The sequence below is a fragment of the Microcebus murinus genome, chromosome 32, assembly GCF_040939455.1.
Source record: "Microcebus murinus isolate Inina chromosome 32, M.murinus_Inina_mat1.0, whole genome shotgun sequence".
Taxonomy (NCBI): domain Eukaryota; kingdom Metazoa; phylum Chordata; class Mammalia; order Primates; family Cheirogaleidae; genus Microcebus; species Microcebus murinus.
In genome coordinates, this window is record NC_134135.1 from 3,397,751 (window position 1) to 3,422,381 (window position 24,631).

At 37.5% G+C, this 24,631-nt stretch overlaps 1 protein-coding gene across 5 annotated transcripts in view; it reads right to left on the reverse strand.

Moving 5' to 3' along the window:
• Positions 1-373: 373 nt before the first annotated feature.
• LOC105874735 (uncharacterized) overlaps positions 374-24,631 on the reverse strand; it is a 38,627-nt gene continuing 14,369 nt past the window's right edge. For 2 of the 5 annotated variants that reach the window (XM_020283413.2, XM_020283414.2), the window contains exons 4-5: positions 24,223-24,354; positions 374-20,163 (exon numbers count right to left, since the gene is read on the reverse strand). In XM_020283413.2, coding sequence (XP_020139002.1) covers positions 18,869-20,163; positions 24,223-24,354 — 1,427 coding nt within the window. In that variant the 3' untranslated portion in view covers positions 374-18,868. The other 3 variants (XM_012770861.3, XM_012770863.3, XM_012770862.3) reach the window with 3 other exon arrangements.

Consider the following 24,631-nt stretch of genomic DNA (forward strand, 5'->3'; position numbering starts at 1 on the left):
CGGGTCGGAGGCAGAATTCTGCTACTGAGAGCAGCTGCTTTTTATTGGGGTCTGAATCTCCTCCCTCAACAATATCTCTGATTAGTCCCCAGTAGGAGAAAACGGATATAGGGACGGCATCTGGGCCCTGATTTAGAAGTAAATTGTTTAAATCTCTGCCTACCTTCTGCCATTTGCATGGGTGAATCTCAGGTCCACCAACAATAAACCAAGGACAAGCACGATCAATGAACACAAAAAACTTTACTAGATCCTTTTTCTTAACTCTAATTCCTCCCTCTCTGAGTGAGGCCTTGAGATCCTTGATAAAAATGGCCTCTTTAGACAATGAATGGCCCATCTCGATGGGGTGACAATGTAAAAATTTACTCACCAGACCGTTGACTCTGTGAGCGGCAGAACGAGGGTCTCTGTAGGGTTTCCTTCGGCCGAAGAGCGCTGTGGCGTCACCCGACAAAGGTCCGTACCTCAGGCCCCACGTTGGGCGCCACTTGTCCCGGCCCGCGGGACCTTCTGTTACTCACGGGGTCAAGGGGGACCTTGCCTGAAAGAGATGGGCGAGAGAAAGGAACGAGACCAAGCAAAGGGTTGTCAAGGTCTGCTTTACTTAGATCCTTTGTTGGTTTTATAAGCATACAGAAACAATGAAGTAGGGAGGGGCAGCAGGGGTTAGGGTTGATCAATTACAAACAGCCTCAGGCAGCAAGCCTAAAATATCTTACAGTTTTTTCTTAAAACAGTCATTAAGCACTTTTTGGCAACTCAGGGTATTTTCTGCTCAGGGTATTTCTGGGTTAAGAACTTTAAAGGCCTCAGTTCCCAACATCAGGCTGTTTTCTCCTCATTTCTTTTTCCCTCTGTTCATGTCCCTGTCTCCAGATTTCTCCTTTTTTATAAGATCACCAGGCATCTTGTGTTAGGTGCCTGCCCTATTTCATTCTGATACTATCTTCATTAACTCCATCTGTAAGGACCTTATTTCCACATAAGGTCACATTATGAAGTATTTGCGTTAGGCCATCAACAGATGAATTTTGCAAGCACATTTTAAATCTACAATGGTGTATTTTCTGAATGAAGTGGAGTAACTCCACAAATCAATAAGTTTAAATAAAAGATAAAAAGAAAATTCTCAAATATTGAGAATTTAAATAATTCATATTTAAATAATCCAAGACCAAAAAGAAAAAACCTCAAAGCCAAATAATAACTCAAAAGATCAATTCAAAAATATTTTAAAACTGGAGAAAAGAATCCGTATTCAATAAATGGTGTTGGCAAAACCAAATAACCACATGTAGAAGACTGAAACAGGATCCACACCTTTCACCTTTCACAAAAATCAACTCATGCTGGGTAACAGGCTTAGATCTAAAGTGTGAAACTATTAGAATTCTAGAGAAAAATATTGGAAATTCTCTTGTAGACATTGGCCTAGGCAAAGAATTTATGAAGAAGAGCTAAAGGCAAGCATACTAACAAAAGTAAATAAATAAGACACAATAAAATTAAAAAGCTTCTGCACAGACAAAGAAACTGTCACGAGAGCAAACAGACAACCTACAGAAAGGGAGAAAAAATTCCCAAACTACACATCTGATAAAGGGCTGATAACTAGACTCTATTTAGAACTCAGGGAAATCAGCAAGAAAAAATCAAACAACCCTATCAAAAAGTGGGCAAAGGACATGAACAGAAACTTTTCTAAAGAAAACAGAATAATGGCCAAGAAACCTATGAAAAAATGCTCAACATCTCTAATCATCAGGGAAATGCAAATCAAAACCACAATGAGATATCACTGATCTCCAGTAAGAATGGCCTTTATCAAAAAGTCCCAAAACAATAAATGTTGGTGTGGATGTGGAGAGAGAGGAACACTCCTACACTGCTGGTGGGACGGCAAACTAGTGCAACGTCTGTGGAAAGCCATATGGAGATACCTTGAAGAGGTACAAGTAGATCTACCATTTGATCCAGCAATCCCATTACTGGGCATCTACCCAAAAGAACAAAAGACATGCTATACAAAAGACATTTGCACTCGAATGTTTATAGTATCACAATTTACAATTGCAAAGATGCGGAAACAACCCAAGTGCCCATCAACACATCAGTGGATTAATGAAATGAGGTATATGTATACCATGGAGTACTATTCAGCTCTAAGAAACAAGGGTGTTATAGCACCTCTACTATTTTCCTGGCTAGAGCCGGAACTCATTCTACTAAGTGAAGTATCCCAAGAATGGAAAAATAAGCACCACAAGTACTCACCAGCAAATTGGTTTCACTGATCAACACCTAAGTGGACACATAGGAATAACATTTATTGGGTGTCGGGCAAATGGGAGGGGGGAGGAGGGGGTGGGTATACACGTACATAATGAGTGTGATGCGCACCATCTTGGGGATGGACACATTTGAAGCTCTGAATGGGGGTGGCGAGGGGGTGGAAGGCAACATACGTAACCTAAACATTTCTACCCCCATAACATGCTGAAATGAAAAAAAGAAAATTAACTAAGTCACTATAAATATACCTAAATCAAAATGCTTAGGATGCAAGGAATTTTCAGTTTTAGGGGAATCTCTATACTATATGTTCACTTGTGAGAATATAATCAATAACTCAACTTACCTTTAAGACTCTGTCAACTTATAAATTTTCTCTCAGTTTCAACCTGTCTTTAAATTCTCCTACCTCTCTAACTCCATCTCCATTTACTGTCTTTTTTTGTCCTTCTGTCTGATTTCTTTGCCATTTTAACCCCATCTTACTCTCCATAATTTTGATTTTTCCTTCCCGCTGTCTCCCCTTCTCCCTACTTCTCCTCTCTGTTTCCTCTCTGTTCCTTAGTAATCTTTCTCTCTCTCTCTTTTATACACACACCATCTTCCTTGTTACTCTATACATTCTCACTCATATTTTTCATCTCATTTTTCCTCTTTTTTTCTTATTTGTATCTTTCTCTGAGTAATTTTCTCCCTCATTTTTCGCCCTGATTCCATTATGTCCTTATTTCTCTCACTCTGTTGCTCCCTCTTTAAAGCCCATGACATCAACTTTCATTCTCTCTGGTTCTCCTTCAGGTTCTTACCTCCTCTTTCATTTCCTCTTTCTTTTCCTGGCATCTATCTCTATCTGTTCCCTTCACTTACCTCTCTCTTTATATGATCCATTCAGGATATACCTCACCTTTCTTTCATTTGCTTTCTTCCTGTGTCCTTCACAAATCTTCACTCTGTTTTATCATCGACCTGAAAAGTAGCTCTCAAAAGGTATATACTCTCATGAATTCCTTAATAAATAACACTCTTAATTACAATGTAGTATATGAAAAATCAAATAAATACATGGCATAAAGATAAGAAGTGTTTACATTCAGTCTTTTCAGTCTCTTCACAGGATCAGTTACCTCTTCAAGAAAAATTCACCAAGGCAAGACCAGCCCTTCAAGAAGTACTCAAAACAGTGTTACACACGGATCAGCACAATAAACACTCACGAATGTCAAGCCACTCAAAGCTAAAGATCAAAGCCCAGATACCACAATGGCTAAAGACAGAAAACAAAGCAACAAAGTTCAACCCAACATAATGAACAGAAATCTGCCCTACCTATCAGTTACCTCAATAAATGTGAATGGCTTGAACTCCCCACTCAAGAGACATAGGCTGGACAAATGGATAAAATACACAAGCCAAGTATCTGCTGCCTTCAGGGAACACATCTAACCTGCAAGGATGCAGTCAGACAAAAGGTAAAGGGGTGTAAAACAATATTTGAAGCAAACAGAAGCCAAAAGAAAGCTGGCGTGGCAGTGCTGATTACAGATAACTTAGTTTTTAAGTCAACAAAAGTAATAAAAGACAAAGAAGGTCACTATATAATCATGAAGGGTACAGTTCAACAAGAAGACATAAGAATTCTAAATATATATGCACCCAATCTTGCTGCACCCAGATTTATAAATCAAACTCTTCTTGATCTAAACATATAAACAACTACACCATAATAGTCGGAGATTTTAACATCCACCGAAAGCACAGGACAGATCCTCCAAACAAAAAATCAACAAAGAAATAAAGGACTTAAACAGAATGCTATAACAAATGGGCGTGACGAATATTTACAGGGCATTCTACCCCAAAACCACTGAATATACGTTCTTCTCATCAGCTCATGGGTCATTTTCTAAGATTGACCATCTCCTAGAACACAAAGTACGTCTCAAACAACTTTAAAAAATAGAAATTATACCATGTGTCTTTTAACACCACAAAGGAATAAATGTAGAAGTCAATCCTAACAGGAGTTCTCATTTCTACACAAAGTCATGGAAACTAAACAACCTTCTGCTGAATGATCACTTCATAAACGAGGAAATCAAGATGGAAATCAAAAGATTCTTTGAACTAAATGACAAAGCTGACACAAGTTACCAAAACCTGTGGGACACAGCTAAAGCAGTCCTGGGAGGAAAGTTTATTTCCATAAATGCCTATATCCAAAAGCCGAAAAGATCACAAATAGACAACTTAATCAATCATCTCAAAAAGCTGGGAAAAGAACAGACCAACCCCAAACCCAGCAGAAGAAGTGAAATCATTAAGATCGAATCAGAACTAAATGAAATTGACAACAGGGAAACCACACGGAAGATTAATAAAACAAAAAGTTGGTTCTTTGAAAAAATAAATAAAATTGACACCCCTTTGGCTAGACTAACGAAAAATCTCCAATAAGCTCCATCGGGAACAATAAAGGAGAAATTACAACTGATGCCACAGAGATACAAAATATAATTTATGAATACTACAAAAATCTCTATGTGCACAAACTGGAAAATGTGGAGGAAATAGACAATTTCTTAGAGACACACAGCCTCCCTAGGCTCAACCAGGAAGAAATAGAATTCCTGAACACACCAATATCAAGTACTGAAATTGAAACAGCAATAAAAAAACCTTCCTAAAAAGAAAAGTCCTGGACCAGATGGTTTCACACCCGAATTTTACCACACCTACAAAGAAGAACTGGTGCCTATCCTGCAGAAATTATTCCACAACATCCAGAAGAATGAAAACTTCCCCAACACATTTTATGAAGTGAACATAACCTTGATACCCAAAGCAGGAAAGGATGCAACAAAAAGAAATAAATAAATTTAAAAAAAGAAAACTACAGACCAATATCGCTTATGAATACAGGTGAAAAATTCTCAACAAAATCCTAGCCAATCAAATCCAGGTGCTTGTGAAGAAAATAATCCTTCACAACCAAGTGGGCTTCATCCCAGGGATGCAGGGATGCTTCAACATATGCAAATATATAAATGTAACTCACCATATAAACCAAGCCAAAACAAAGACCATATGATCCTCTCAATAGACGCAGAGAAAGCAGTTGACAAAATTCCACACCCTTTTATGATAAGAACACTCAACAAAATAGGCACAGATGGGGCTTACCTAAAAATGATACAAGCCATATATGAAAAACCCACAGCCAATATCATACCGGGAAAAATTGAAAGCATTCCTACTTAGAACTGGAACTAGACAAGGTTGCCTACTATCTCCACTTCTGTTTAACATAGTGCTGGAAGTCCTTGCTACAGCAATCAGACAAGAGAGTGAAATTAAGGGTGTAAATGGGAACAGAAGAGATCAAACTCTCACTCTTTGCTGATGATATAATAGTATACCTAGAAAACCCCAAGGATTCAACCAAGAGACTCCTTAAATTGGTAAATGAATTTGGTAAAGTCTCAGGATACAAAATGAATACACAGAAACCAGAGGCATTCATATATGCCAACAACAGTACAGTGAGAATGAAATCAAAGACTCAATTACCTTCAAAATGCAACAAATAAAATAAGGTACCTAGGAATATATTTAACTAAGGAGGTAAAAGACCTGTACAGGGAGAACTATGAAACACTGAAGAAGGAAATGGCAGAGGAAGTAAACAGATGGAAGAATACACCATGCTCGTGGGTCGGCAGAATCAACATTGTTAAAATGTCTATACTACCCAAAGTGACCTACAGAGTCAATGCAATCCCTATCAAAATAGCATCATCATTTTTCACAGATGTAGAAAATATAATTATACGCTTCGTATGGAACCAGAGAAGACCCTGTATAGCAAAATCAATCCTAGGCAATAAAAACAAAATAGGAAGTATCAATTTACCAGACTTCAAACTATACTACAACGCTATAGTAATTAAAACAGCTTGGGACTGGCACAAGAACAGGGACATTGACCAGTGGAACAGAACAGAGAATCCAAATATAAAACCATCCTCCTATAGCCAACTTATCTTCAACAAAGCAGACAAAAACATACACTGGGCAAAGAGAATCCTTATTCAATAAATGGTGCTGGGAAAACTGGATAGCTACATGTAGAAAACTGAAACAAGACCCACACCTTTCACCTCTCACAGAAATGAACTCACGCTGGGTAACACACTTGAACCTTAGGTGTGAAACTATTAGAATTCTAGAGGAAAATGTTGGAAATACTCTTCTAGACATTGGCCTAGGCAAAGAATTTATGAAGAAGACCCCAAAAGGAATCTCAACAGCAACAAAAATAAACAAATGGGACCTGATCAAATTAAAAAGCTTCTGCACAGCCAAAGAAACTGTCAAGAGAGCAAACAGACAACCTACTAAATGGAAGAAAATTTTTGCAAGCTACACATCTCATAAAGGGCTGATGACAAGAATCTATTTAGAACTCAGAAAAATCAGAAAGGAAAAATCAAACAACCCTATCAAAAAGTGGGCAAAGGTCATGAACAGAAACTTTCTAAAAGTAGACAGAATAATGGCAACAAATATGAAAAAATGCTCAACATCTCTAATCACCAGGGAAAGGCAAATCAAAACCACAATGAGATATCACTTATCTCCAGTGAGAATGGCCTTTATTAACAAGTCCCAAAACTATAGATATTGACATGGATGCAGAGAGATAGGAACACTGCTACACTGCTGGTGGGACTGCAAACTATTTCAACCTCTGTGGAAGCAATAAGGAGATACCTCAAAGCGATACAAGTAGATCTACCATTTGATCCAGCAATTCCACTACTTGGCATCTATCCAAAAGGTCAAAAGTCACTTTATGAAAAAGACACCTGCACTTGAATATTTATAGCAGCACAATTCACGATTGCAAAGCTGTGGAAACAACCCAAGTGCCCATCAATTCATGAGTGGATTAATACATGGAGTCCTACTCAGCTTTAAGAAACAATTGTGATATAGCACCTCTTGTATATTCCTGGATAGACCTGGAACCCATTCTACTAAGTGAAGTATCTCAAGAATGGAAAATCAAGTACCACATGTACTCACCAGCAAATTGGTGTTAATGGATCAACACCTAAGTGGACATATAGGAGTAACATTTATCGGGTGTTGGGAGGGTGGAGGAAGGGATGGGTATATACAACTACAATGAGTAGTTGTGCAACATTTGGAGGACGGACACGCTTGAAGCTCTTACTTGAGGGGGTAGGGGAGCATGGGCAATATATGTAACCTTAACACTTGTACTCCCATTATATGCTAAAATAAAAAAAAAAGGAAAAAGAAAACAAAAAAAGAAGTAGAAATAAAAAATCCAAACCTTAAAAAAAATGTCATCTACTGAGAGCTCAGTCAATTCCATCTGTAGTTGTTTAGGTGCATTGGTGACACCAATTTGAGTGTGATGTCATGATCTTAAAAGTCAGTGAAGCTTTCATTGTATTCTATGATTAATAGGTCTATAACAGCTGTGTATTCTTCTAATGATTAACACACATCATCCTGCTCATCGATGACTTTTCCTAACTGGGGAAAATGTTCATCCGATATTTCCTTTGGAAGAAAAGCTTTCTTTTTTCCAAAATGCTTGCATATTTTTGCCACATATCATATGTACACTTAGTTTTGCCTTGCAAAAAAAATATTCAAGTCATTTTTATTTGACATGATATCACACAGAAATGGTGCATTCCTGTAGAAATCTTCCTTCAATAATCCACAGTGCTGATTCCGTTCTTCATAAAATTTATCTGTTCTCACAGAGATAAAATTTTGGCTAACACCTGTCCCTCCAATAGCCAATGCACTTAAGAATGATATGGCAAATCCACACTGAATAGTTCATCCTTCAAACTTTAGCATGTTACAAAATTGACCATGCCATGCGGATTTACATGAATAATTTAAAAATACTTATAACTTATTCCAAAATGCCACTTAAAGTAGCAGATTTAGCACAGGGATTTTGTTGATACAACATACAAGTAAAAGAAATGAGAGAATCTGGATCTGTTAACACTTTTTAAAGTCTGTGCAATAAACCCTTCATGTTTTCCTGTTATTGGAGGTACACTGTCTATATATAAACTCACTAAATTTTCCAAATGCAATCCCACTTCACGACATTTATCTTGAAATTAGAAGATATCCATTTCCTGTGTTCTGTTCACAGGGGTGCTCAAAGCAAGTAACACTTTGTAGCAAAGAAAATCTTCTATTATGATCCAAATGAATATAAAACCTGTGCGGAGCCAATAGTATCAGTTGATTCATCCAAAGAGTTTGAATACTATATTTTTTCTTTTTGAATTGGTGCATGACATTGTTCTGTTAAGTGAAAGCCTAATACATGCTGCCAGTCAGTTATGGTTCTCCTTCAAAGAGACAGTTTGTACTTTGAAATACTAACAGTGTCTAATCATCTTAAAACTTTGACAATGCATTCTTTCAAGATTTCTACATCACTGATTGGCTTCCCTTTTTTCCTGAGTATAAAAGCTACTTTATAAGTTGCTTCCGTGGCATTATTTCCAGGTCTTATTGCTGCTTGAAAGAATTGTCTTTGCTTTCATTTTTCGTCTGTTAATTTCTGCAATACAACCTTTGGCAAATCTTCAGTTTCTTTAATGTTGATATTGCAGTAACACAAAGCAAGAAAATCATCTTATCTTTAGCAGAAATAAGATAATATTGCAATTCCCAATCTTCATTTAAAATTCTTTCTTACTTCAGCAGTTTCTTGGTCTTCTTTAACATGATGAGCTAGTAAGCAGACAGACTTAAAAATACTGTCAAGATGTGCAACTATTCACAAAATCCACTCAGACAGAAATATAGTACTCATTGTCAAAGCTGATAACAGGCTGGTTTACTGGACCTCCATAAACTCTCACCAACCAGCCTCCTTCAGTAGTGGCACCAGTAAGGCAGGGGAAGTTAGAACTAAATCATGAGATTGGCAGCTGTCAATTTAGCCCTTATCGCTTATTAATGTTCTAATTGTGCCAGTCAATCTGGGAAGATTATTTTGTTGAAACTTATTTTATTCTTGGGTATTTTAAATACGTTCATTTTAAAAATAAAATGAAGATATAAAAGGTGATCAAAAATGTATTAATAAAAATGAAAAGATTTGTTCTGTAAATTCTGGATTCAGTCAAAAGGACCTAGAAGGCCACATTTGATCTTAAGGCTAAAGGTTCCCCAGTCCTGGTCTTAGTTGGTGTGCATATGTCCTAAATTCAGGAAGAACACTGGGGTCCGTAATTGCCTCAATTACAGAACACTTTCTTGGAGGTGTTAATAAATGTAATTCACCAGGATACTAAGAAATAACATCACATTAACTCAATTTTTCGATTACATGAAAAAATATGTATGAGGGCTGTTCAAAAAAGTATCCAGCCATGTAATATGTTCTCATTATATTAACAATGGCTGGATACCTTTGGGGGAGCCTTTGAGTGTGTGTGTATTATGAATATATATGTATATGTGTATATATATATGTATTTGTGTATACATATATACATATATATGCACAAAACAAGGTGCACCTAGGGACAGACTGTGCAGAGAGACCTCAGATCCACCAAATTAGAGAGAAGCAGTTTTTATGCAGAAACCACCTCCACCCCAATGCCACCTCCTGGAATTAAACTTTGCAAATTTAAATGTGAATATCAGCACATTTGCTTATGCAAAAGGCAAAATACTTTTTAGTTATTACAAGGTGTGTTCATCATTTTATCCAAATTCAGAGGTGATGCATCTATAGTTACAATTTACCCACAAATTCATCTGAGTGTCTGAGACATGGACTCAATTCTTAAGAAGATAGTCACAATCATCAATAAGACTAATACATTTCACCACACCCAATACATACGAAGGCCTGTATAGAACAGAGGAGTTAGAGAGTTTCTGCAAGAGAACATGTGGAGTGCTGATTTCCGATCTTAACATAGGGCGGGCTATGTTGTTTTCCCTTCAAATCATACAGGGGCCACTTCAGTGAGACAGGAAAAGAGTTGAATATATGTCCCCTACATTTGGGGGAGATATAATGGAGGTGTTTTATTCCCCTGACAAATCTATAGGGCAAGAAGCCACTCTGATCTATATCTTTCTTCCCCCTATTTAGATCCTCTATTTCCTTCTTCAGTGTTTCATAGTTCTCCCTGTAGAGGTCTTTTACCATGTAAAATATATTCCTACATACTTTATTTTCTTTGTTGCTATTGTGACTGGTCTTGAGTCTTTGGTTTGGCTCTCACTTTGACTGTTCTTGGCGTATATGAATGCCTCTGGTTTGTGTGTATTGATTTTGTATCCCGAGACTTTACTGAATTCATTTATCAATTAAGGGAGTCTCTTGGTTGAATCCTTGGGGTTTTCTACATATAATATCATATCATCAGCAAAGACTGAGAGTTTGATTTTTTCTGCTCCCATTTGGAAGCCCTTAATTCTGCTCCCTTGTCTCATCGTTATAGCAAGGACTTCCAGCACTATGTTGAATAGAAGTGGACATAGTGGGCAACCTTCCCTTATTCCAATTCTAAGTGGAATGCTTTCAATTCTTCTCCATTCAATAAGATGGTGGCTGTGGGTTTGTCATATATGGCTTGTATCATTTTAGGTAAGCCCTGTCTACACGTATTTTGTCATGCATTCTTATCATAAAAGGATGTTGAATTTTGTCAACAGCTTTTTCTGCGTCTATTGAGAGGATCATATGGTCTTCGTGTTGGCTTCTGTTTATATGGTGAATTACATTTATAAATTTGCGTATGTTGAACCTTCCTTGCATCCCTGGCATGAAGCTCATTTGGTTGTGATGGATTACTTTCTTGATAAGCAACTGGATTCGATTACCTAGGATTTTGTTGAGAATTTTGGAATCCGTATTCATAAGAGATATTGGTCTGTAGTTTTGTTGTTGTTGTGGCATCCTTTCTTTGTTTTGGTATCAGAATTATGTTCACTTGATAAAATGTGTTGGGGAGGATTCCATCCTTCTTGATGTTGTAGAATAACTTCTGCAGGATAGGCACCAGTTCTTCTTTGTAGGTGTGGTAAAATTTGGGTGTGAAACCATTTGTTCCTGACTTTTCTTTTCAGGAAGGTTTTTTATTGCTGTTTCAACTTCAGTAGTTGATATTGGCCTGTTCAGGAATTCTATTTCTTCCTGGTTGAGCCTAGGGAGGCTGTGTGTTTCTAAGAAATTGTCCATTTCCTCCACATTTTCCATTTTGTGTGCATAAAGTTTTTTGTAGTATTCATAAATTATATTTTGTATCTCTGTGGCATCAGTTGTAATTTCTCCTTTATTGTTCCCGATGGAGCTTATTGGAGATTTTTCTTTTCTGCTTTTCGTTAGTCTACCCAAAGGTGCATCAATTTTGTTTATTTTTTCAAAGAACCAACTTTTTGTTTTATTAATCTTCCGTGTGGTTTCCCTGTTGTCAATTTCATTTAGTTCTGATTTTATCTTAATGATTTGACTTCTTCTGCTGGGTTTGGGGTTGGTCTGTTCTTCTTTTTCCAGTTCTCTGAGACAATTCATTAGGTTGTCTATTTGTGATCTTTTCAACTTTTGAATATAGGCATTTATGGAAATAAACGTTCCTCCCAGGACTCCTTTAGCTGTGTCTCACAGGTTTTGGTAACTTGTGTCAGCTTTGTCATTTAGTTCAAAGAATCTTTTGATTTCCATCTTGATTTCCTCATTTATGAAGTGATCATTCAGCAAAAGGTTGTTTAGCTTCCATGACTTTGTATATAAATGAGAGTTCCTGGTAGGGTTGATTTCTACTTTTATTCCACTGCGATCTGAAAAGACACATGGTATAATTTCTATTTTTTTTAATTGTTTGAGACATGCTTTGTGTCCTAGGAGATGGTCAATCTTAGAGAATGACCCATGAGCTGATGAGAAGAATGTATATTCAGTGGTTTTGGAGTAGAAAGTCCTGTCAACCTCAGTCGGGCCCAATTGTTCTAGAATTTTGTTTAAGTCCTTTATTTGTTGATTTTCTGTTTGGAGGATCTGTCCTATGCTGTTAGTGGTGTATTAAAGTCTCCGACCATTTTGGTGGTGATGTTGTGCCAAATGGCAAAGCTGTAACAATTTGAACATAAATATACATATTATCATAGTTTTTATTACAATACACAATACAAAATCAACATACATGATTTGATAATGGACATGATAAATCATTGAATAAATATATGAGAAGAGACAAATCTTTCAGATAGAAGAATGTCACATAGAACATGAATATACTTCTCTTTCCAGTAGGTAGAGATTAATTCAGCTACCCTGAATCCTTTGTGTGTGGGCTGGACTTCGTGATTCCCATCCAAACAAGGGAGGATGAAAATGGACACATCGTAACTTTATAATGGAGACCTGAAAAACATCTCAACAAATGATCAAGTTTAACATCACCGGTGATGTTAATTGCATATGATCTGTGATGTGACAGAAGATGATGAGATGAGATATTCTAAAGACCCATAAACCCAGGCTAATCATGAGAAAAACATCAGACAACCCTAACTGCAGAGATAGTCTAAAAAGTATGGACCACTTTTCCTCAAATCTTCCAAAGTCATAAAAACTAGAAAAGACTGATAAATTTTTTTTTTTTTTTTTTTTTTTTGAGACAGAGTCTCGCTTTGTTGTCCAGGCTAGAGTGAGTGCCGTGGCGTCAGCCTAGCTCACAGCAACCTCAAATTCCTGGGCTTGAGCGATCCTTCTGCCTCAGCCTCCCGAGTAGCTGGGACTACAGGCATGCGCCACCATGCCCGGCTAATTTTTTATATATATATCAGTTGGCCAATTAATTTCTTTCTATTTATAGTAGAGACGGGGTCTCGCTCTTGCTCAGGCTGGTTTTGAACTCCTGACCTTGAGCAATCCGCCCGCCTCGGCCTCCCAAGAAGACTGATAAATTTTAACAGAGAGGAGAAGAGGGAGATATGATGACTAAGTATAATGTGGTATTCTGGATTGGATCCTGGAATAGAAAAAAGACATTTGTGTTAAAACTGGCAAAATGCAAATAGTCTCAAGTTTAGCTCATAGTAACATATGCCAATGTTGGTTTCCTAGTTTTGTAAAACATACCATAGTAATGTAAGATGTTAACACCAAGAGAAACAATAATAGATATTAGATGTATGAGGACTCTTTGTTCTATCTTTGCCACATTTCTGCAGGCATAAATTTATTCCAAAATAAAAATTGACCTTAAGAATTGCCACTATTGATAACTTAATTACATAGCGGTACCTGACATTATTCACTATGTTTGAGTTAATATGAACATTTTTCTTTACAATGTGTCCATCTAGCTCCTTTTGTGATTCTAAAAGCAATACAACTCCTCAATAAACAACAAATTCATGTCTCTGGCCTGCAAATTTCTACTACTATATAGATCTAAGATTGACAAAAGATTCTCCCATAAAAATTGCTTCTTATAATTGGAAATGCAAGACAATATTCTAAAACCTATGTTTTCTGTTTTATCAACAGAGCCAATTGGCATCAAGGTTTAATGAGAACAACCTACTTGTAAACATCACCAAAATCCATTCAATTTGATCTCAGAAAGGAAATGTCTATTTAACGCTGGATCCATACCTACACTTTCTAAATATCAACTGACACATTTTTTGTTTTCCTTTGTCTCTTGCAGTTCATTATTTCCGTGTTTAATGGAAAATATTTTAATATGCTAATTCTTTCTCCATAAGCATTATTACATCTCAAATTATCATATTAGTCCTAGGATGCAAGGTATATTCCATGTTAACAACATGGCCTCAAATGTTTGTAATAAATAAAATCGTTTTCCTTCTAGCTTCACCTCCAGGTGACTCTACATTCCACCTCAGTTTTTTGAAGGGCCATATGAAATGCTATGCCATTTTTATTGAACTGTCCTTAAGACCCTGGGTATAGTTAAATCCTAGGGAAGTTTAATGTTTTATATTAAATGATACAAACTAAAAGCCATTTTCAGTATTTCTACACTCCTTCAGGAATTACTTAGTGGACTCTGATTTTCTCCACAATGACTCTTATTAAGTACTATTATAAGAGTACTTATGAAAATTACATAAGATTTCCTTACTGTGGCTTTTGTTTTATTTAATATTAGAGCAAAGTCTCTGTGTAACTCAGAACTTTATGTGCAGTGAGACTGGCTTACAAATGTGTTTAAGAATCTGGGAAGCATCAGTACATCAATCTGTGAACACAGTGAAAAATACACAATTTATATTTTTCTGATGGGATGAGAAAATTGTACATTTCTTCGAGTGCACACAAATAAGAGCTTGCATACACAGGGGTCACTACTAGAGAGAATAAAGGGACAGACAGTTGGGAAACACGCACTGATGAAGGCAGATGTCTTCACCAGCAACTTAGTAGTCTTATCAAAAAATTAAAATTAAAAGTAAATATGGCACTGATGGTATAAAAAGAAACAAAAGTGCTACCAGGATGAGGACGCTGTCAGTGGCTCTAATCTCAGGAGAGGTGCTGGGAGTTCGTGACTCTCCCAACAAAATAGGTCTCCAACAGGATCATTGTAAGAGATTTGGAAATAATAGAGACAGACACAAAGTATAGTTTAAAGTGATGGGGAAGTCAGGGGTCCTCCAGCATTCCCATGAGCCAGGGGACACTGAGTGAAGTCCAGCATCAGTATTTATTGGTATAGCAATTAGTTGTCAGTGGTTATAGATTTATGTGTACAGATCATTCATTTAGGTTTCAAGGTTTCCCAAAGGCTTCAAGAGATCCATTACCTAATTCTACTTACAAGAGCAAACGGTTACAAAACTTTTTCAAGATAAGCATTTTAAGCCCCAAATAATATACATAGCTGTGCATACAAGTCATTAATTAAGCAGTAGTATAAAACAGGAGCACCGAGCCTGCATACATCTCTAATCTATTTCTCTATATAATGAGACATGTAGTCAGGTGTTAAACAGGAACTGTCCTTGAGGCTAATTGGTTTTTGCTGCAGGTGTCTCCTGGGTGGAAATCCTTTGATTAGTCTCTTAGCCTTTCGCCCCATGCCAAGATCTGCTTTGCTTAAGCTCCAGGCGCTGGCTGACAGGCCTTGAGACTGGCAACACCTTGCAGTCATCCCTAATTGGTGGAATATCTCCCTTGTTGCTAAGCAGCTTCTGGTCTGTGAACTAAGACGCCCACGGATTCTTTCAAGACAGAATTCCAGCAAAACTCCAGAGTTTCCACGTCTCTTAACCCAATTTCCCAACATCTACCCCTTTCTTTATTAAAGTTGATGAAGCTGGATAGGTATCACTGCAAGGCAATGGACTCCGGACTCTTGTCTTCTGTGGAGTTTTTTCCAGACTATAAGTACAAGCAAATGATTAAAATAATTCCAAAAATTATATCAGAACTCTTCATAGATCTTAAGATGAGAAAGTGGGTTACCTGACTCCATTCCAGATGAAATACTATTAACAATGTGAGCCTCTGAGATTAGATCAAATTTGTGACTAAAGATACTTAGTATTTCTTGATATAAATTTCCAATCTCTTCAGTCAGATTTCCTTAAGAAGATGTTTGTTAATGTTTTCCCAAGGAAACTGAATCTGATTACATATGTGAGGTGTAACACAAAATTGAGTGATATTCCACTTGCGAGTCTAATTTACTTTTACAGCTTCCAACCACTTGTTGGAAGTCAACCACTTGAGTAGCCAATTTGTTGATCTGCTCTAAATTATGGTCACTTGATTGATCTCTGTCTCCCTTAACCTACACTGCCCTCCTGTCAGAAGTGAACCTTGAACACAATGAGCAAGATAAGTGACATCATACTTTTACATTATTCTCTGCCCCTCCCAGATGCTAATTCAGATAGTACTTAATATTCAATGGCAGCATCCTTCTTCTTACAGGAACATCGATACAAGTGATCCTCACTTCTAAACCAGGGCCTGCCATGCAAAGTATTCTTGCCCACAGGTCACAATGAAAGACTTTTGAAAAAGGTGTAATAGTAAGATTTCAAAGTTCAAGTTGAAAGTTATGAGTAGTTAAGCAGCATTTTCAAGAATCCTCAAATAAATGACTACAATATTTTGTAACTTCGAAGTAATTGGCCATCTCTAAATGTCCTGACACTGTGATATATATCATGCCATAAGTTTTAACACATTTGGACTTAGAATTATTTTACAGTATGTAGTATCAAAGGTTAACCATGGAGAAATAGAGATTGAATAATTCCTCATACAAATCCCCATTACATTTATGGCCACTGGGTAATAGCCACAACATGCATGTTACATTTATGTGGCTGAATCTGATTACATATATGAGGTGTAACACAAAATTGAGTGATATTCCACTTGCGAGAGTCTAATTTACTGTTACAGCTTCCAACCACTTGTTGGAAGTCAACCACTTGAGTAGCCAATTTGTTGATCTGCTCTAAATTATGGAGATGTGTATTTTGATGCCCAGTGGGTTGTGAGGAATGAAAAAAGCCTCTTCCAGATATAATTAAATGATTGTACTTTAGCGTGAGTTCTCCAATGTTAATGCTTGAACTCATGAGGGGTCTGCCATCGTCTGCATTTGTAAGGATTCTCTTGAGAATGAATTATCCAATGTCATGCAAGGAGTGAATTGTGACTGAAGACCTTGCCACACTCATTTGTATGGTTTCTTTGAAGTATGAATTCTGTGATGCCTTGCCAGCTTTGATTGTTCACTGAGGAGCCTGCCACAGTCATTGCATCTATAAGGTTTCTCACCAGTACGAATTCTTTGATGATTTGCAAGTTGTGAACGTTGAGTCAAAACCTTACCATGTTCATTACATTTGTAAGGTTTCACTCCAGTATGGATTGCCCTGATTGGTAGTTAGGCCTGAAAACAATCTAAAGGCTTTCCTACATTCATTACACTTATAAGTTTTCTCTCCATAATTAACTCCTTGATGACTTGAAATGCGTATATTTTAAATGAAGACCTTGCCACACTCATTACAGAAGGTATTTCTCTAGTATGGTGCTGGGAGTTAGCTACTCTCCCAACAAATGGGTCCCAGGAAGGATTGTCAGAAGAGATTTTGAAATAATAGAGACAGAGACAAAGTATAGTTTAAAGTCATGGGGAAGTCAGGGGCCCTCCAGCATCTCCGGAAGCCAGGAGACACTGGTTGAAGTCTCACATTAGTATCAATTGGTAGGGCAAGCAGTTGTCCTTGGTCATAGAATTATGTGTACAGATTATTCGTTTAGGTTTCAAGGCCCCCCAAAGGTATCAAGAGATAAAAGAAGGCCGGGCGCTGTGGCTCACGCCTGTAATCCTAGCTCTTGGGAGGCCGAGGCGGGCGGATTGCTCAAGGTCAGGAGTTCAAAACCAGCCTGAGCAAGAGCGAGACCCCGTCTCTACTATAAATAGAAAGAAATTAATTGGCCAACTGATATATATATAAAAAATTAGCCGGGCATGGTGGCGCATGCCTGTAGTCCCAGCTACTCGGGAGGCTGAGGCAGAAGGATCACTCAAGCCCAGGAGTCTGAGGTTGCTGTGAGCTAGGCTGACGCCACGGCACTCACTCTAGCCTGGGCAACAAAGCGAGACTCTGTCTCAAAAAAAAAAAAAAAAAAGAGATAAAAGAATAATTGGTTACAACATTTTCCCAAGATAAACATTTTAAGCCCTAAGTTTAGAATAGACAAGGCTCTGTATACAAGTTAAATTGTTAATTAAGCAGTAACACATAAAACAGTAACACTGAGCCTGCATAGTTATCTAATCCATTTCTCTAAATAACGAGACATATGGTCAGGAGTGAAGCAGCAACAGCCTTCAAGTTTATGATAGTTCCAGTGGCAGGTTGTTTGTTTTGTTGACATCCCTTGATCACATTTCTTAACCTTTAGCCCCACACCAAGCTCTGCCTTGTACAAGCTGCAAGCACCACCTTGCAGTTTCCCCTGATCAGTGGAATTACCCCTTAATGCTAAGCAGCTTCTGTTTGTGAACTAATTCACCAACAGATTACTTCAAGGCAAAGCCTTGCTCAACTCCTGAAACTTTCCATGTCTCTCAACTCTATTTCCCAACAGTATCGACTGTCTGATGCACAATGAGCAATGAACGCAGTCTAAAGGCTTTCCCACCCTCATTACATTTGTAAGGTGTCTCTCCACTATGAATACTTTGATTTACAAGCTGTGAATTTTGAGTGAAGGCCTTGCCTCATTCATTACATTTGTAAGGTTTATCTCAAATATCCATTATCTGATGGATTTTAAGGGCTGATTTCCGTCTGAAAGCCTTGTTACACTCATCACATTTGTAAGGTTTCTCTCCAGTATGGATTACCTGATGGACTTTAAGGGCTGATTTCTGACTGAAGGCCTTGCCACACTCATTACATTTGTAAGGTTTCTCTCCAGTATGGATTGCCTGATGGATAGTCTTGAATGTACACTAAAGGCTTTGCCACACTCTTAACACTTGTAAGGTTTTTCTCTACTGTGAATACTTTGATGCTTAACAAGGTGCCCATTTTGAGTGAAGGCCTTGCCACACTCATTACATTTCAAAGGTTTTTCCCCAGTATGCGTTCTCTTGTGACATCTAAGGTGTCCACTTCGAATGAAGGCCTTGCCACACTCATTACATCTGTAAGGTTTCTCTCCAGTATGGATCATCTGATGGGTAGTTAGGTTTGAATGAAGACGAAAGGCTTTGCCACACTCATAACACTTGTACGGTTTCTCTCCATTGTGAATACTTTTATGCCTAACAAGGTGCCAACTTCCACTGAAGGTCCTGCCACACTCATTACATCTGTAAAGTGTTTCTCCAGTATGCCTTCTCCTGTGACGTGCAAGGTATTTATTTCGAGAGAAGATCTTGCCACACTCACTACATTTGTTAGGTTCTCCTCCACTATGGATTACCTGATGGTTAGTTAGGATTGTACGAGCCCTAAAGGCTTTCCCACATTCATAACACTTGTAAGGTTTCTCACCAGTATGAATTCTTCCATGGATGACAAGGGAGCCATTACACGTGAAAACCTTCCCACATTCGTAACATTTGTAAGGTTTTTCTCCAGTATGCCTTCTCTTATGACATACAAGCTGTGAATATGCAGCGAAGGCCTTGCCACATTCATTACATTTGTAAGGTTTTTCTCCAGTATGTGTTCTCCTGTGAACTACAAGGTCTGCATTTCGAGTAAAGGCCTTGCCACACTCATTACATTTGTAAGGTTTTTCTCCAGTATGTGTTCTCCTGTGAACTACAAGGTCTACATTTTGAGTAAAGGCCTTGCCACACTCATTACATTTGTTAGAGTTCTCTCCAGTATGGGTTGCCTGATGGACAGTTAGTCTTGAATGTACACTAAAGGTTTTGCCACACTCATAACACTTGTAAGGTATCTCTATACCGTGAATACTTTGATGGCTAACAAGTTTTGAATTTTGAGCAAAGGCCTTGCCACACTCATTACATTTGTAAGGTTTTTCTCCAGTATGTGTTCTCCTGTGACGTTCAAGGTCTACGTTTCTACCAAAGGCCCTGCCACACTCATTACATTTGTAAGGTTTATCTCCAGTATGCGTTCTCTTGTGACATTCAAGGTCTACATTTCTACCAAAAGACCTGCCACACTCATTACATTTGTAAGATTTTTCTCCAGTATGCATTCTCCTGTGAAGTGCAAGGCCTTCTTCTCCTGCACTGGTCTTCCCTTTTGGTGCCACATTTTGTATTACAAATTCAGGAGAGAGATCTACAAGATATAAACCACCATAGGTCTCCAATTAATTACAGCATGTAAACAAACATTCCACATTGAGAAACTTAATATTACACCAAAACTAATACTGATATTAAACATATCTATGAAACTTCAGAAAGATAAAATTCAATTTTTAGGAACACACAAGGAATAGGATTGTTTCATAAAGAAAAGATGATTTCATGTGATCCAAATTAATATTGTGGAAGTCTAGTTTCAAACGATCTATAACTAAAACACAATGTGCAAACCTATGTTTCCCCGGAAGGATGTTACCCCAAGATATATTGCATAATGCATATAGTTATATAGCATATAGCATAGTCCAACAAGTCATATGGCATAATGCATACTTAAAAACTATAATCTAAACATAGTAAAAAAAAAATAATTAGTAAAACATCCTAATAATCTATTAAAAACAAGCAGACATGGAATCAGTAACTACATCTATAAAAAGTTATAGTTTGTGGAAAAGGGAACAATTTTCTCTTCAGAAATATACAGGGACATCCATTTTAAACCAGTAGAGTACAAGAACTGGAATTTGAGTTTTTAAAATTTTTATTATATATAAACAAATTATAATTTTATATATTTGTAGAGAACAAAGTAATATCATGATATACCTATATAATGTGGAATGATGAAATGAAGCTTATAACTGTAGCCATCACCATCAAAACATTACTTACTCCTGCTGTTGAACTGAAACTTTGTAATCACTGACCAACTTATTCCTTATCCTCCAGCCTCTGATAACCAACACTCTACTCCAACTGCATTCCACATATAAATGAAAATATCCAACATTTGTATTTCTGTGACTGGTTCCTTCTGTTAGCAAAATGCTATCCATGCTCCTCCACATGCGGGAAACTGAACTTCCTTCTTTCAAAAGCTGAGTAGTATTCCACTCTGTATTATACACCACATTTTCTGTATCTATTCATCTGCTTATGGACACTTACTTTGACTATATAACTTGGCTGTGTTAATAATGCCACAGTAAACATACAGATTCCATATCTTTAGATTTAAAACCAGCAGTGAGATTGTTGGATCATATAATAATACTATTTTTAGTTTTTAGAGGAAACACCATACAGGTTTCCATAATGCCTATAATAATTGACATTCCCACCACCAGTATAGAAGAGTTTCCTTTATTTCCTATCCTCATCAACAATTCTCAACAGTAGCTATTATTACATGTGTACAGTGGCATCTCATTGTGGTTTAAAGCTGTATTTTCATAATAATTACTAATGTTGAGTCTTTTTAATATATTGATTGTTCGTATGCATGTATTCTTTCAAGAAATATCTTTTGAGGTCCTTTGACCATTTTTTAATTGGGTTATTTCTTTTCATGCCATTGAGTTCAGTTTCTTACACATTTTGGATACTAATTTCTTACCAGATGTACAGCTTGTAAATATTTTCTCATGATGCCAAGTTTCCCTTGTTTCCTTTGTTGTAAAGAAACAGTTTTGTGTGGTGCAATCCACATCTATATTCATCTATATTTCCTTCTGTTTCCTGAGCTTTTGGGGTCAAAACTAAATAAATGATTATTGAAACCAATGTCAAGTATGTTTTTCTCTGTGATTTCTTCTAGTGGTTTATTTTTATACAAGGGCTATTTTTTTTTTTTTTTTTTTTTTGAGACAGAGTCTCGCTTGTTGCCCAGGCTAGAGTGAGTGCTGTGGCGTCAGCCTAACTCACAGCAACCTCAATTTCCTAGGCTCAAGCAATCCTGCTGCCTCAGCCTCCTGAGTAGCTGGGACTACAGGCATGTGCCACCATGCCCAGCTAATTTTATATATATATTAGTTGGCCAATTAATTTCTTTCTATTTATAGTAGAGACGGGGTCTCGCTCTTGCTCAGGCTGGTTTCGAACTCCTGACCTCGAGCAGTCCGCCCGCCTCAGCCTCCCAGAGTGCTAGGATTACAGGCGTGAGCCACCGCGCCCGGCTGCAAGGGCTATTGGAAAGGGCTATCCAGCTACTGTTAATACTATTTTTCATATTACATGGCTGGATACATTATGGACCGCACTTGTAGAGGATCTGAGATAAGGATCCAGTTTCAATCTTCTGCATGTGGAATCATTTTTGCAGCACTGTGTACTGAGAGACCGTCGTGTTTCACTTGTGTGTTCTTGGCACCTTTGTCAAAAATCCATTCACCATATGTGTATTGGTTCATTTCTCTTCTTTATTCTGCTTCACTAATTAATGTGTCTATTTTTAGGCTACTACAATCCTGTTATAAATACTACACTTCTGCAATATAGTTTGAAATCAGGTAGTATACCTTTAATTTTGTTCTTTATAATAAAAATTACCTTGAATATATGAACTGCTGATTAAATAAATTTTTTAAAAGTTCACATGTAATACATAAAACTATACAAGAGGAAAGCTGCACTGGCTTAAACAAATTATGCTAGAATTAAAATATGGAGACATCATTTAACTTAATAAATTTCCTACAGAAGATGTTTCAAAACCATGCCTATTACAGGTGTGATTCAATGACAAAATGACAAAGTTTTTGTTTTTGAAAGAGAATAGTGACACATACAGGGGATGAAAAGTGTGACATGAACAACAGATTACACATGAGGGAGTGGCCTTAAATAATATTTTCCCTAGAAGAAATTTCTACAACATTGACTGCTGGCTCAAGGGAGATGACCATTAGTATATGTGATCAGCATTGTCACAGTGACACTTTTGTAATGTTTCTCAAAAACTAGAAAAACAATAGGAAATACTCATCAGTCAGGCTAATTGGATACTTTTTATCTCAGGATCACGGCCCACCTATACTCAGTGGCTTCAAAGGGTATCTTCACATGTAGCAGGATGATATTCAATCACATTAGTTAGAGTGTTCTCGTTCTCCTTCATCAATTTTATGTTATACACTAAACCCACTCCAAGGAATACTCCACAAGAAGTTATGCATATCCTAAAGGTGGATTATCCCAACAAGGCAGCCCTGAGGCTATCATCTCAGTCAAGCAATGCAGGGGTTAACTAGAGACTCAGAAGAGAAACTGCAAAGATACCTGAGCACAGATCCAGACTTCCACAGGAAATGGAAGTGTGTATGTTGTGTATGCGTATGTTGAAAGCCAGTTTCTGAAACAAAATCATACAAATTAAGAAGAGTCAAAATCAGGTAGAGCCAAGGCTCCCTACATTCAGAGTGGAAAAGAGATGCAATGGAAAAGAGAAAAATACAGCAATGGAAAAGAGAAAATACAATGCATGGGCATCAGATTTTGTGGTATCTTGAGAATGAATTCCATGTTCTGCCAACAGAACCCACACAAAGAGACTGAAAGAATAGGATCTGTACCCATGTAGGACAGGAGATCAAAGACAGGATGTTTCTATTGACTTCATTTTCTGCTGAGTGACAATCTCAGAAGATCCAACTCACTTGCTTGTCATACACACCCATGAAGTGTGGCAAAAATGGCTTAGGGACCTGACCAGGCAGAAAGAGATTGAGAAAGCCCCAGGAAGTTTCTGGAGTCACCAATGCAAAGGAAGACCAGACAATGTTTTCCATCTCTAGACTGGGTCTTCCAAGCACATCAAATGGAATGAAACATGGAGAGGTCCAGTCATCAGGACTATGAAGACCACAGATCTGATCAATATATCTGCGAACTTAGCATGAGATGGACTCACCTACAGAAGGAAAGGGCAAGGGAGAAAGCAACCTTTCTGAAACAGCCTTTCCTGTGCTGCTCAGTGTCAACAACAAAAGGGTCCATGAGGTCAGATAACACAGTGTTGTCCACCATGACAGGGACTTTCCATTTGTTTTTGTTTGAGCACCACTGAAGGGTACAAGGATAAAGTGTTACATATCTGAGGAACAGAGTTAGAAGTGGAGGAAAAGAAAAATTTCCTTTCAGAGCTCACAGGATATAAACTTTTGTTTTCCCATAGAACTGTCAGATTTGCATAGAGTTTTCCAAGCACTATTTAAAGAGCAGCTTTCTCTCTATCCATCTGAGCACTTACCTGCCCTCACACCTTTGATCAGTTTCCATTCATCTGATTTTCTTGCTATTTGCACTTGGCTCTCTACAGTCCAGGGCTCTTTCCCTTGCTCCAACATGGAGAAGATACTCAGGTCAAAATGAGAAATCCCTGCTTATAGAAACAAAGGAATATAAGGTACCATGGCTTTTCCAGAATCCCAGCCCTATGTTTAAGTAAGGAGAAAGGATATTGCAGATGGATATATCAAGATATATCAGAAATCAATCATCTGAATGCCTCTTCTTGAATGCTATGGGAATACTGTAACATGTAGACATATAGTCGTCTTTGAAGAACCAAAGACTCAAAGCCCAGGGGTAAAAAACAGGAAATTGGATATTTTAAACATCTGCCACAAGGTTTTACACATACATAAGCTCTGGAACCA